General features: G+C 41.8%; 1 protein-coding gene across 1 annotated transcript; it reads left to right on the top strand.

Annotated features, from left to right (window-relative positions):
- Positions 1–967: 967 nt before the first annotated feature.
- On the top strand, positions 968–2,409 carry MRPL17 (mitochondrial ribosomal protein L17). Its single transcript, XM_061202930.1, has 3 exons — positions 968–1,201; positions 1,517–1,585; positions 1,951–2,409. The coding sequence occupies exons 1-3, from the start codon at positions 1,028–1,030 to the stop codon at positions 2,224–2,226; spliced, it is 519 nt and encodes a 172-aa protein (XP_061058913.1). The 5' UTR covers positions 968–1,027; the 3' UTR covers positions 2,227–2,409.
- Positions 2,410–14,669: the final 12,260 nt, after the last annotated feature.

Below are 14,669 nucleotides of genomic sequence, written 5' to 3'. Positions count from 1 at the left end.
TTTGTGAACTAAAAATGCCACCTGCCATATCAGTAAACAAAGCATGTTGCAGCCATCAGCCACTACAGCCAACCCGGACAGCACACCCTGAGGAGACTCAGGATGAGAAAACACAGGATACTGGTCCCAAATAGCTGAGGTGCAGATCAAAAGAATGATTTCAGTGAGCCCAGATTCTTGCATCGTCTCATACATAGAAAAGCGCTAAATTCCTTAACCTGAGATGTCTGGTTTTCTTTTATGAACAGTAGTTTTTTGATGCTCCAACTACCTGGTCTTTGCTGCAAAAATTCCTATGTATCCTGGTCCCCACGCCACCCCACCCCCACCCCTTGCCTCTTCAGAGCAGCCTCTCAAAGTTATCTGAGCTGCTGTGTCCCCGGCTTAAGTCCTCAGTTTTGAGGACTTAATAAAATAAAACATAAAACATAACTCTCAACTTTTATGTTGTGCTTTTTTTCAGTCAACAACTTAAACCAAAGAAAATTTTCACCACCTGCGTTTCTTTCATATCATTGTTATCCCACTCATTTCACCATTACTACTGAAAACAATATTCTTTTAAAAATGATACGCTCAGGGTGTGGGACGCGCCGCGCCTCAGGGAGGGCAGGGCAGCCAGCCTGAGGGACCAGGACCCCGCCAGGCACTTTCCCCTCAGGTACTCACTTTTCTAGCCGACACCAGGCGGACCTTGCCAGCGCCCTACCGGCCACAAGACGAATGACGCAGCACCAGAGAAACCAGACAGCCAGGTCACTCCACACCAGGGGGCGCCTGGTTCCCCGGCCGACAGGGAGCGTTCCCGGAGGCCAAACCCCACCAGGCTCGCTTCCTCTAGAAGAAGTCAACGCCCCTTCCCCGCCCTCCCCCAGGCTGCCAACGAGGCAGGCTCTGATACACATGCGCAAACACGTCCACCACGCACCAACGTATGGCGCATGCGTCCTCTAAGCTCCGCCTCTCCGCCGCGTTCCCCCTGGAGTTTCCAGTTCCGGCCTCACAGGGGCTGGAAAAAGTTGGGAACATGCGGCTGTCGGTCGCCGCTGCCATCTCTCACGGCCGCGTATTCCGCCGCCTGGGCCTTGGTCCCGAGTCCCGCATCCACCTGCTGCAGAACTTGCTCACGGGGCTGGTGCGACACGAACGCATCGAGGCGTCATGGGCACGCGTGGATGAGCTGAGGGGCTACGCGGAGAAGGTGAGGGGCGGGACCCTCTTGTTCCTCTCGCCGGTCTGGCCTGGGGAGGCGGGATCCGGCTGGAGTTGGGGAAGAATTGGTACCGCCCTGGTAAGCTGTGCCCGAAGGCTGATTCCCCTAATACAATGAGCTGAACCTACTCCTCCGGCCCCTCTCATTGAAGACTGGTTAGGGCTGCGGAGTTAGAGGTTGTCTGAATTGGCGAGATGCTTTGCTAGTGTATGAAATGAGTAGATTGAAGTCCGGCATTTAAGGAGTAAGATTGACGGCCTCCTTTCTTGCTGGGGTTGGGTCAGTGATGTTATGTCCTCACAGCTCATCGACTGTGGGAAGCTGGGAGACACCAACGAACGAGCCATGCGCATGGCTGACTTCTGGCTCACGGTGAGTGCATCCTGTCTGCCTCCCAAATCTCATCCTTTGCTCCCTAAGTGGGAGGGGGTTGTTAGAGGAAAGGGAACTGGGCAGAATTAAGATAAGGCACACGCTTATGGACAAACGTGAACTAAATTAGAGATATGTGTCCTAAGTTGAATTCAGTGTGAATCTCAATCTGCACAACTGCCTGTAACTGATCCACTCTGTGTAATTTTGACTCTACCACATCAGAGGGTGAGGGAAGGGGTGTGTGTGTGTGTGTGTGTGTGTGTGTTTGTGTGTTTGGACCCTACCTTTGGGAGTGCTGAAAGTTAAATGTCTCTGCGGTGGTGCCTGACTCTGCTGTCTCCTGGATAACTCTCCCCTTCCAGGAGAAAGACTTGATCCCAAAGCTGTTTCACGTACTGGTTCCTCGGTACCAAGGTCAGAATGGGGGCTACACGAGAATGCTGCAGATCCCAAATCGGAATAAGCAGGATCGGGCCAAGATGGCAGTGATCGAGTATAAAGGGAACTGCCTCCCACCCCTGCCCCTTCCTCACAGAGACAGCAACTTCACACTCCTAAACCAGCTGCTTCAGGGGCTGCGGAAGGATCAGGAAGCAAGCACCCACAGCTCCCACACAGTTCAAACACCAGAGATTTAACTGGAGCCAGAGGGTATGTGGCCCTCATCAGTGCCCATGATCCACAGGCCTTGGGAGCTCTTTTAATCTCTAAGAAGAACTGGAGTTTGAGTTGTAAAATGAACTGTCTGATTGGAGCCCAAAACCTTTTGGGAGCCAGATAACCCTCTCTTTGCACAATAGATAAAACTCATTGTATGAATATATGTAAACTGATTTTTTTTTCCCCTCCCCTTGGGATTTCTGGAGAATGAGAACTAGCCACATGCTCGGTCTGTGTGGGATAGTAAATTCATGGTGTATGTTTCTGGTTCTTAAATCTGGGTTGGGTTGGGTTAGCACAGTTTTGTTTTTTTTAATGCTAGATTATATGAGGTATGTATCCTGTAATTCCAAACTAGCCCCTAGAGGTGATTGAGTTTTGATATCTAGCATAGAGACTGAGCCCCAGGGATTTCTTAGAGAAGGATTACCTCCTGACAGGGGTGGGAGGGTGAACATCTAGAAGCAAACTTTCTGTAATAATCTGGTACTCTAGGAACCTTCAAGGTTCCATTCCTCTGTTTCTGGACAGGATCACATATTACCCTTAAGTGTTCACCTCAAGCCCCGAATAGGCCTCAGAGGAGAGGACCTGAGAACTCAGATGTACCACCACCCTGGCCAAGGGAGTGGAAGTGTTCAGCAGAGGATGTAGATTCCAGGATAAGCTCCTTCCTCTTGGGGTGGGAGTGGAAGGGTGAAGGAGAGGGTTGAAGTGGGAGGAAGATTAGGAAGTTAAACCTGTGGGAATTTCCTGGAAGTTTTCAATCTGGGCCTCTCCAGGAACTCGGAAAAAGGAAATCCGGCTTCAGAATGGTCAGGGCATGTGAAAAGTAGGAAGTTCCTTTATGTGCACTAGTTACTGTGAAGCCAGACTTGGCCCAGGCAGGCTGCCCATCCCTCACACTCAGGCTTGACAGGGGTGATAGTCGTGGGAGGACTTGGAGCTATCATCCCTGCATGAACACATGATAGCAGGGCCTAGCAAATCCCATCTTTCTAGTAAAGTGGAAAAAACAGATTTTTATCTTAGGCCAGACCTACAGAGGGTGTTTGGCCCACCAAACCCATCCACTGTCTGAGATAATGAGGGTGTGGGTGGAGGGGTCACTGGTCTAGCAGACAGATATTAGCTTCAGTGACAGAGCTATTCTGGTACTATTTCAGTACAGCTGCCCTAGTCTGAGACTCATCTGCTCCCAACAGGGATCTCATCTCTTTTACTCTACTCCGGTTGGTCTTTCACACTATTGCCAGAAAGCTCTTTCTGACATTATATTTTGAGTGACATATAATAGACACTCAAAACATTTATTGAATAAACCTACAACTCTGAATGCTTCTCTAAAAAAATTTGCCCTCTTTCTGTCTTTTTGGTACGAACATTCACCTCAGCCAGATGTCTTGGAGTCATCCTTGACTCCTAGAGAAAGCTCTTTCCTTAAAATTAAAACCAAATCTTTAAGTAATGGTTAACAGGTGAGTTATGGCTGGACTCTCACAGCTTTTCCTCCTGGCCCCCAGAAATATAACTTCCTTTGGGGCTTTCAGTAGTTCCCTAAGTTCTTATTCAGCATCTGCTAGTACCCAGCATCATTTTAGGCACTAGGGATATACCAGTTTAACAAGTGTCAGCCATATGTCGGGCCCTGGGCTAGATACTGGGATATAGAAATGAGAAGAAACAGGCTTTGCCATCAAGGAGCTCACAGTCTAATGGGCCACTTCTACTGCCACAGTGGTCTCAAGAGACACTGCATCCCCTTTAATATTTTGGAGTACATGAATCCTAGAACATTTACTAAAGGCTCAGGGATTAACACAAGGGAAATAAACAACAATGTAGCAGTTTTACTAATCTGGCCTATAAGTGGTAACTCTTCACCTAAATTGGTGGAATATGCCCCTAAGTCCATCCAGGCAGCTCTTTAATAAATTCCAAACTTCCAAGAGAGACCTGGATACACTAAAATTCCCTCTTACCTTCAAAGGTTCACTGTTCAGGCCCCAGTTCTTCACTACAAGGTTCACAGTTATGCCCATTCCCCTCAAAATGTAACAAATTTCCTCTAGCCTCAATAGATCAATGACAGTGTAAGCCCAAGATCTAGAGGAGACACAATTACAAAAGTCAGAGACTGTTTCCTTACACTCATCTTCTGCAGTCAAATTAGCACATCATGTGGATTTTATCAATCTGCAGACACCTCTCCCTAGTCTGAGATCCAAGACATCCCTATCCTGGATTACTGCAACAGCCTCCTAACTTGCCTTCCTCCCCACTGCAGCCATGGTGATAGGAATCTGCTGTCTTAATTCTCTGCTTGATGGTCTCCAGTGGCTCTTCTCTTCCTGTAGGGAAAGAGTCCAGATTCCTTACCATGACTCCCCTCGGTGAGTAGGCACCTGCTCGTTGCTCCAACTTCTTCCCTTGCCTCTTAATTTTATGCTCCAGAGGCTTGGAAGGCCTTATTTTGACTGTTTCCCTATGCAGGTCTCTCCCTAACACCTTCTGTTCATCTACTACCCAGAAAACCCTCCCCCTTTTACCTACCTGCCTTGTACACAAACTTTTGGCATCTCCTGGGTGACTGCTCTGACCATCTCCACACCTAAGTTCATTACTTTGTGACCGTAGGTGCCACTATGGTATTCCCATAATGCACTGGATTTGCCACATTGCATTACAATTCCCTGCAGTGGGTTAATTCCAAAACATCCACCCCGGATTAGTCTAAGGCAGTCCTGCTACTTCCATCCCCTAGCTATTGATGGATTCAGGGATGGACAGGCCTTAAATAATTTGAGGCAATGAGAATCCAGGCTCTACTCTGCTAGATAAGAGTAAGATTGCTTGTTATTCTGATAAACACACGGAACTGGCTCTAGGCTGAAGATGACACTTAGAGTGGCAGGTCAGAACAACTAAAAGATACTATATAGTAAGAATCTTTAGTGACTACTCCCATTTGTGCCTGAGTTTTCTGTTAGTTGCTACTGAAAGTAATCTGGTAAATTATTTTGTACTGTTGAATCTTTAGGCTAGTGTTTCCCCAAATTTTTTTTACTATGACCCACAGATCAAAAAACACATCAGAACAGGAAATTGACATGTATATATATAATTGAAACAAAAGCATCACAAAACATTATTTATTTGTACAAATATCATGTGCACTGATATTGTCTACTCTTTTCTAGTTTACTCTTTTAAAATGATGGTCCCAATTCACTAAGTTGATTTTACAACTCACTAATGTTTTACAACCTTCTCTGAGAAACACTGATCTAAACCAGCGTTACAGTGATTCACCATTACCTTTGCTAGATAAGATCCAGGCTTCTATCATGGCACAAAGGCCACCTATGGCCTGGTCTCAGTCACCTCTCAGGCTCATCTCCTACCATTACCTGCTACCACCCTTCACAGGAAATTAACTTGTTATTCTCTGAATGTATCATACCTTTTTGCATGATGGTGCCTTTACTATTGTGCTTGCCCTGTTTCAAATTACCTCCTACACGTCGTTCAAATCTCTACTCAAAGTCACTTCTTTGAGGCCTTCTCCAAACTCCACATCATCCTCCAGATGGGACTAGGTCCATTCCTGGGTGCAGTAATAGCCCTTGGGTCATATGTCTGTCAAAGCATTCATTACACTCTACTACAGTTGCCTGTCTGCTTGACTGACTCCTTCACTCAACTGAGCTCCCAAAGCCAGGAACTGGGACTCATTCTTCTGGGTAACTCTATACCTACCATTGGACCTGATTCAATATATGTTTATTAAATGAGGAGGAGTAAGCTACATGTTGTCTATGACATAACTCCCTGGCTTAGCTGTATAAAACCATAAACATGGTACTGTGTGCAGGGACAGTGCTAAGCTACACTGCTGAGTATACCAAGGCTGAAGAAATGGGCTCCTTCCTCTCCAGGGATTTAAATGTTCATAATGACAGTCAAGAATGTAAGCATGTGTCTAATTCATTTCCCACACTTTTCATATTTCAATTTCCTGAAATATTTCTAACCTACCTACAGACAGAAAATACCTATACATTTTCCAAGACACAGCCAAAAGCTGATCTGATGCCTCCTCTGAGAAGTATTCACTGAATTCTGCAAGCTAAGTTAGGGACTTTTCCAGTGGTCCAGTTTCACACGTACATCCTTCATTGTAGCAATGGCACAATTACATTGTTCAACACCCATAACTAGCTGATTTATTCCTAGAGGGTAGGGGACATACCTAATCAACTCTTGGGCTACCCAGTAGAGAACATGGAACAAAACAGGCGTCTATAAATGTCTGTTGTACTAAGTTCTTCAGCCTAGCTCTGCATTTTAGGTTTACTAACTCCTCCCTTCCCCAGTTTCCTCTTACTTCATCTGAAAATGAACTTCCTGCAACACTGATTCCCCATTGTTCACTACTGGGTAACGTCTGTACCCTTAAGGTTTTCCTCTCCGTGCCCTTAAATGTGGGGGCATATTGTAGCTCTCTGACTCAGGGACATGAATTCGGCAGTTAAATTTGAGATGCCCTAATAATAAAAATGGTCTGTGTGCTTATATTTCGAGGAAAGGAGTTTCAACTTTTCTGATATTTTGCATTCTGTTCCACAGTATATCTGTTTAATATAAAAGTAATGTTTTTAGTTCTTACAAGTTAAATATTATACATTGCACACATACATACACACACAATTCTATCAAAATTGATGCTCTAAGCTCTAAGATGAGCCTTGTTTACACTGTGGCTTCACATATGCCTTGGCACACCACCGTGTAGCCCAGCATGGGAAGCACAGCATTAAAGTTCTACTGCTATTCACTTCAAGGAGATACAAATGCAAAAGCTGTACCTAGAGATGTCACTGAAAACTCAATACCATTGTTCTGACTTAATTTCTAACTTCTTTTCCTTAAAATGGTCTCAGAAGCTTTCCTACAGTTATCTTTTCCTTTTATCCCAAAAGGAACAAAAGAAAGGAAAAATAGTTCAGTTTTGTATGTGCTGAGTTTGAGATGCCTGGGAGCATGTGGAGTTTAGGAAAGAGTTCTTCGCTGGGAAAAGAGATTTGGGAGTTCTTGGCAATTAAAGCTAAGGAAATGGATGGGATGACTCAGAGTGTATATGTAGAGGGAAAGGAGACTGAGGTCAGACATTAGAGGACAGACAGGATGCAGAATCTATGAAGGAGACTGAGAAATTGCCTTACAGAGAGGAAAGAGAACCTGCAAAATTCATCACAGTACCCAGTACAGTGTCTTCCTTGTACATAGGAGACACTCAAAAAATAATTATCAAATGAATTTAGCAAGCATAGTCCTTTTTCATTCAAAGCACTGTGCTAGTATAGAGAATACAGGGATGACTCCTCCTGGGGCCATCAGGCCAGTTGGAGAGACAGATCATGAATAAGTATAAGATAGTAAGACAGGTAGCTAAGAAAGTGGTGTGCATAAGGCATACTGGAGTACCAAGAAAGGAGAGGTCAATAAGGAACTTTTCAGAGGAAACAATGCTAGGGCTGCATCTTGAAGAATGAATAGGCATTCATCAAGCTTTGGGTAGAGAGGTCCTCTGGGAGGGCATTCCAGGCAGCAAGATCTGCAGGTAGAAGTGCACTGAATTATGAAACAGAATGGAGTGGTTGAGAAATTCCAAGTAAGTAATTTGGTACAGCTGGGATTTAGTTTTGAGGAAGAAGTGGAGGAAATGAAGCAGGAAAGCGAGGCAAGATCAGGTTACAAAGGACCCTGTAAGACATGATAAAGTGCTTGGATTTTATCCTGAAGACCAGGGGAAGCCACTGAAGGATTTTTAAATGGAGAGAAAAGGGATCAGATTTACAATTCAGAAATATCATTCTTCCATCAGACCGGAAGATGGGTTAGGGGCCAAGACTAGAAGCAATGAAACTGAATAGGAGGCTAGTTAAGGAATCCAAGGGGAGTTGAGGGAAGGCTAGACTAGGCCAGAAGCAGGGGGGAAGGAGAGAAGCCAACAGATCAAACAGATATACAGGAGATAGAATAGACTAGACATCGTGTGTGACTACATGAGATAGAGGAAGAAGTTAAGAGTCAAGCACGATACCAAGTTTCTACTTGGGCAGTTGGGTGCAGTAATTCCATTCACAGAGAATGAGGATAGCAGAGGAGAAGCAGATCTGAGATTCTGTGATGAGCTTTGTTGTAAACGTATTCATGTTACAGAGTTGTCTTGTGAACAGTTGTTCTGGAGCTCAAAGGATATAGGTAAGCCAGCAATACAGATGTGCTATTCACACATAGGAGGAAATTGAAGCAATTGGACTAGATGAGATTTCCCAGACAAAAAATATAGAGTAAAAGTAAAAGAAAAAGGATAGAGCCAACATTCAAAGGCCAGACAGAAAAAAAGAGAAGCCCTCGGAGGAGGGTGAAAAGAAGGACTACAGCTAGAACACTGGTGTCTCAAAATCCAAGGGAGGTGGGGTCAAAAACATCTCCCTCAGATTCTGAGGTCCTAAGGACAGACACTAGATGATTTTTGTATTCTTAGAACCTAATGTTGGCCAGGCTCCAGAATAGTGGTTTAATGAGTATCTTTGGCCATTGGACTTAAAAATTAGGATGTTCACTGTTGACCTCTAATGGAGCAGTCTCTTGAGAGGGGCAAAAGCAGAAACCATAAAGACAACTGGAGAAGTTTGGTGACAATTAAAAGAGAAGATAAGGCAGCAACTTGAGAGGAAAGGAGATTTAAAAAGTGAATTTTGAAGATTAATATATTTATTTTTTGCTATGGTCTGAATGTTTGTGTCCCCCCCCACCCAGATTCATACGTTGAAATCCTAATGCCCAATTTGATGGTATTGGGAGGTGGGGCCTTTGGAAGGTGCTTAGGTCATGAGGGTGGAAGCCTCACAAATGGGAATATTGTTCTTATAAAGGAGACCCCACAGAGATCCCTTGCTCCCTCCACCATGAGAGGGCACAGTGAGAAGGTGCTGGCTGTGAACCTGCACGAGGATCCTCACCAGAACTCAGCCATGCTAGTACCTCGATCTTGGACTTCCCATCCTCCAGAACTATGAGAAATAAATTTCTATTGTTTATAAATTACCCAGTCTGCGGTACTTTGTAATAACAGCCCAAATAGACTAAGACAATTTTATAATGAGTACTTTTGCCAGGCCTTAGTTATGGAGATAGACACTTAACGGTTTGTATAGGTTTGAGGGAAAAGTCCAAAATCTTGTGTTGAGGGCAAAGGGGATGGAAGACAGCTTTCTCGTTCGCCACTGTGGCTTCCATGGCTCCTCCACCTTTATGTAAAGCCTCTTTTCTTTGGGGACTCGAGACCTTGGTTGACCACCTCCTCCTGATGTTCTTGGCCTTAGCTGCTACAGGATGCCTAAAGCACCTGCTGGCCTAGCGTACAGGAAGTCAGTTGGCAAGCTTGCAGTTTGAACGTGTCTGCCTTTGAGGAGAAAACATACACAGTGTATAGCCCAGAGCTAGTCACAAAATGAATCGTTAAATTCCATCAGTCTCAGACCTAACAGGATGGGCTAGAGCAGACAGACAAAATATCAGGAATTCCGAACATGACTGAGAAGTCAACATGGAGCTAGCAGAGATAAAAGCAAGTACAGGAAAGTCAAAACTCTGAAGGGGTTTTGTAACACTAAGAACCCTACCCCACATCTGTCTTTTTTATAACAGACTGGGCCATTCATGCCAGGCTGACTGGGGGTGAAGGTGGGGGAAGACAGCTTCTGATCACTCACACATTCATTCAAGTCTTAGGCCCAGAGTCTTACTCACCATCCCAACCTTGGATGCCCCATTCAAGACTCTGCCCTGGGGACTTCCCTGGTGGCGCAGTGGTTAAGAATCCGCCTGCCAATGCAGGGGACACAGGTTCGATCCCTGGTCCGGGAAGATCCCACATGCCGCAGAGCAACTAAGCCCGTGTGCCACAACTACTGGGCCCACACACCACAATTACTGAAGCCCGAGCGTTCTAGGGCCTGCGTGCTGCAACTACTGAGCCCGTGTGCTGCAACTACTGAAGCCTGTGTGCCTAAAGCCCGTGCTCCACAACAAGAGAAGCCACCAAAATAAGAAGCGCATGCACTGCAACGAAGAGTAGCCCCCGCTCGCCGCAACTAGAGAAAGCCCGTGCTCAGCAACAAAGACCCAATGCAGCCAAAAAATAAATAAATAAATAAAATATTTTAAATTTTATTTAAAAAAAGACTCTGGCCCCATAGTTCTTTATTGTTCTCTCCTACTGAAGCCCATCAATCCAGCCCGCTCTGTTTACCAGGCCTTTGACCCTTTCATGACCAGATCTACTTTACCCCTGAAGCTTTATCCTCCAGAATCTCACTCTCTAAACCCAGCTTCTTGCCTCTGGATCTCCCTTTGCGCACATATCAAATTTTCAAACTCTAGAAACTCTAGTCCTCTGAACTCTTTTCTCCCTGTATATACCAGGCCTTTCTTCCTTTTCAACCCAGCCTGGATATCATGATCCAACTTCACCTGTTCTCATGGCAGCCCCTACTCAACCCCATGTCTTTCTCTCCCACCCACTTATTAATTACCAGATTTCTCTACTCCTGTGCCCTCATCACTAAGAGCTCCTAGGAACAAAAAATATCACACAACCACTGGCACTGGGATCAACAGAACCAGGCCCTGAACACAACAAGCCTGGATTGCTCAATCCTACCATCTCTTTGACCCCTGCAAACTTTATCCACTTTTCTTAAACTCTTTGTATCATCTTCATCTCTTAGTATAAGCATTTAACTTCACCTCCTACTTCCCAGAAAAAAAAAAAAGGAGGCTGTAGGCATGGTCTTCTCAATTCCCTACCCTCCTGATCTTTATCTATATCTAGGAACTAGGCAATAAATTGAAAATCTATTTACTGAAGACAGTTCACCCAATGACCACGCTCCCAAAAGCTCAATTCATCAAATTTTCCAAAGTTATCAAGTTTAAAAATTGTTGGTTTTGAGCACCAAAATCTATTTGGTAGAGTTATCAATTCACCAAAAATTTGTTTCTATCAATAATGTATAAAATTTATAGAAATTGTGTTGTGTGGAAAGATTTAATAACCTTATGGATTCACTCTTTTTTCTTTTGCTTTTTTTTTTTAGTTTAGTTTTCAATTCATTTCAGCTTGATTTACTTTAGTTTTAGTTTAACCAGAGTCTTCTCATTAGGTCTGTTGTATAACCAGATTTCAATCAAACTGTTGAATGTCACTTTTGTGTGTGATACTCATATCAGAAACTTAGGATTCAGATGCCTAAAATGAATATATAATACTCATTTGATCAAGCTGATAAAAAAATCTAGGAATTAAACAAAGTTAAAAACAGCACTAACTCATTCTGTGAAGCCATTATTACCGTGATACTAAAACCAGAAAAAGACATTGCAAGAAAAGATCAATATCCCTTATGAATATAGATGCAAAATTTGCCAACAGAATACTAGCAAACTGTATCCAACAACATAAAAAAAGAATTATACACTAGGACCAAGTGAGCTTTACACCAGAAATACAAGATTGGTTACCATTCTGAAATCAATCAGTATATAAAAATCAGTTATATTTCTACACACTAGCAAAGAACGATCCAAAAAATAAATTAAGAAAACAATTCCATTTACAATAGCATCAAAAAGAATAAAATGTTTAGGAATAAATTTAACAAAAGAAGTACAAGACTCACACACTGAAAACTACAAAAGATTATTGAGAGAAAATGCAAAACGCCTAAATAATGTAAAGATAACACATGTTCATGGATTTGAAGACTTAATATTGTTAAGATGCAGATACTCCCCAAATTGATTTAGAGATTCAACACCATCCCTATCAAAGTCATGCTGCTTTTTTTTTTTTTTTTTGCAGAAATACTAAAATTCATATGGAAATTCAAGAGATTCAGAATAGCCACACAAAATAATCTTGAAAAAGAACAAAGTGGGAGGACTCATACTTCCTCATTTTAAAACTTCTACAAAGTAATCAAGACTGTGTGGTACTGGCATAAGGACAGACATGTAGATCAAGGGAACAGAATTGAGAGGTCAGAAATAAACTCTTAGATTTATAGTCATTTTTTTCTTAACAAGGATGACAAGAAAATCAAATAAGGAAAGACAAGTCTTTTTAACAAATAATGATAGAACCAGCTATCCACATGTAAAAAATTAAAGTTGGACCGCTACCTCACACCACATACAAAAATTAATTCAAATGGATCATAGACCTAAATGTAAGAGCTAAAACTATAAAACTGTTACAAAAAAATAGCAGTAAATCTTGTCCTTGGATTAGATGATGATTTCTTAGAATGCCAAAAACACAAGCAACAAAAGGAAAATAAGAGGGAGAAGGGGCAATGTAGGGGTGGGGGAAAAAAGGGTTATTTAATGTGATTATATGAAACCATGTGTGTGAAACTTGAAAATTTAAAGCGCTACAGAATTTAAAGAATCATTTAATTTAAAAAAGTTTTTAAAAAAGGAAAATAAGATAATTATTTAAGGAACAGAATATCCAAGAACTGTGGGACAATAACAAGAACTGTGGAACAATAACAAAATGTATGTAATGGGAATACCAGAGGAGAAGAAAGAGAGAGAGAAACAGAAGAAACATTTGAAGTAATAATCACTGAGAATTTTCTGAAATTAATGACAGACACCAAACCACAGATCCAGAAAGCTCAGAAGATATCAAAATGGACACTGAAAAAATCTACATAGGTGTACAAAACTGCAGAATATTTAAACTACAGAAAATATTCAAACCACAGAAAATCAAAGGCATAGAAAATCTTGAAAGAAGCCAGAGAAGAAGTTATACAATGGCCAATAAGCATACAAAGAGAGGCTGAACATCATTAGTCATTAGAGAAATGTAAATTAAAACCACAATGAGATACCACTTCATACCCGCTAAGATGATTATAATAAAAAAGATAAACAATAACAAGTGTTGGCAAGGATGTAGAGAAATTGGAACCCTCATACACTCCTGGTAGAAAGGTAAAATGGTGAAGTTGCTGTAGGAAAGTTTGGCCACATTTCCTCAAATATTTCCTCAAAATGGTGAACACAGTTTATAATACATAGTTACAATGTATATCATACCAGCAATTCCACTCCTAGGTATATACCCAAGGATATTGAAAAAGTACGTCTACACAAAAACTTGTATGCAAATGTTCACAGCAGCATTATTCATGATAGCCAAAAAGGGCAAAAAATCTAAATGTCCATCAACTGATGAATGAATAAACAGAATGTGATATATCCATAGAATGGAATATTATTCTGCCATAAAAAAGAATGAAATACTGATGTATTCTACAACATAGATGAACTTCAAAAATAGGATAAGTGAAAGAAGCCAGACACAAAAGGCTACCTATTGTATGATTCCATTTATATGAAATACCCAAAATAAGCAAATCCACAGAAACAGAAAACAGATTATTAGTTGCCATGGGCTGAAGGGAGAAGGAAATGGGGAGTAACTGCTAGTGAGTATGGGGTTTCTTTTGGAACAATGAAAACATTCTGGAATTTGATTGTGGTTGATGGATATACAACTGTGAATATACTTAAAACCACTGTGAACTATACAGTTTAAAAGGATGAACTTTATGGTATATAAATTGTATCTCAGTAAAACTGTTACTTAAACAAATAAAAAATAAAATCAAAGTAAAAACTTTATTTAGAAGTAGTAGCAACTACATAATCAAGGATAAGAATAAGCAGAGATATTCCTAAAGTACAGTCATCCTATTGTGACGTGAATGGGACTGGCAAAATTCTACAAATGTTTCTTTGATGTCACTATGGCAGGAGGCCCATTCATCAATGGTCATCATGAGATCTTAGAACAATTATCTTTAACTAATGAACTTATATAATTAATTGTAGCACTTACTGTAGTAACTATTAATTCCATTTACCAACCAGTATGGAAATACAGTATGGCCATATTTCAGCCCATATCTATATACCTATTAAAATTATAAGTGCACAAGAAAGTGTTTTTAAGAAGGAAAATTATTAGATTGAAAATGTTTTGAAAGAGAGAACCACCCCCCCCCCGCAAGATTGTTTATATTTGACATTTGAGTCATTGCACAACACTTGTAGAACAAAATACACAAGAACTTCTCATTCTCAAAAGTTTAGATTCAAAGTAAGGAAAATTTTAGATTACATTGAACTTTGGCCAGCCATGGCAAAATGACTTCAGTGAAACAGCAAATAAATTAAAACTAAAACTGAGCTAAACTACACTTCAAATGAGTCAACTGATAATTTGTAGAAATGTTCAAAAGTAATTAAAATCCATACAACCATGCAATTGTTG

The sequence above is a fragment of the Eubalaena glacialis genome, chromosome 10, assembly GCF_028564815.1.
Source record: "Eubalaena glacialis isolate mEubGla1 chromosome 10, mEubGla1.1.hap2.+ XY, whole genome shotgun sequence".
Taxonomy (NCBI): Eukaryota; Metazoa; Chordata; class Mammalia; order Artiodactyla; family Balaenidae; genus Eubalaena; species Eubalaena glacialis.
Note: the sequence above shows the minus strand (reverse complement) of the source record. Positions and strands in the feature narration are given on the sequence as shown.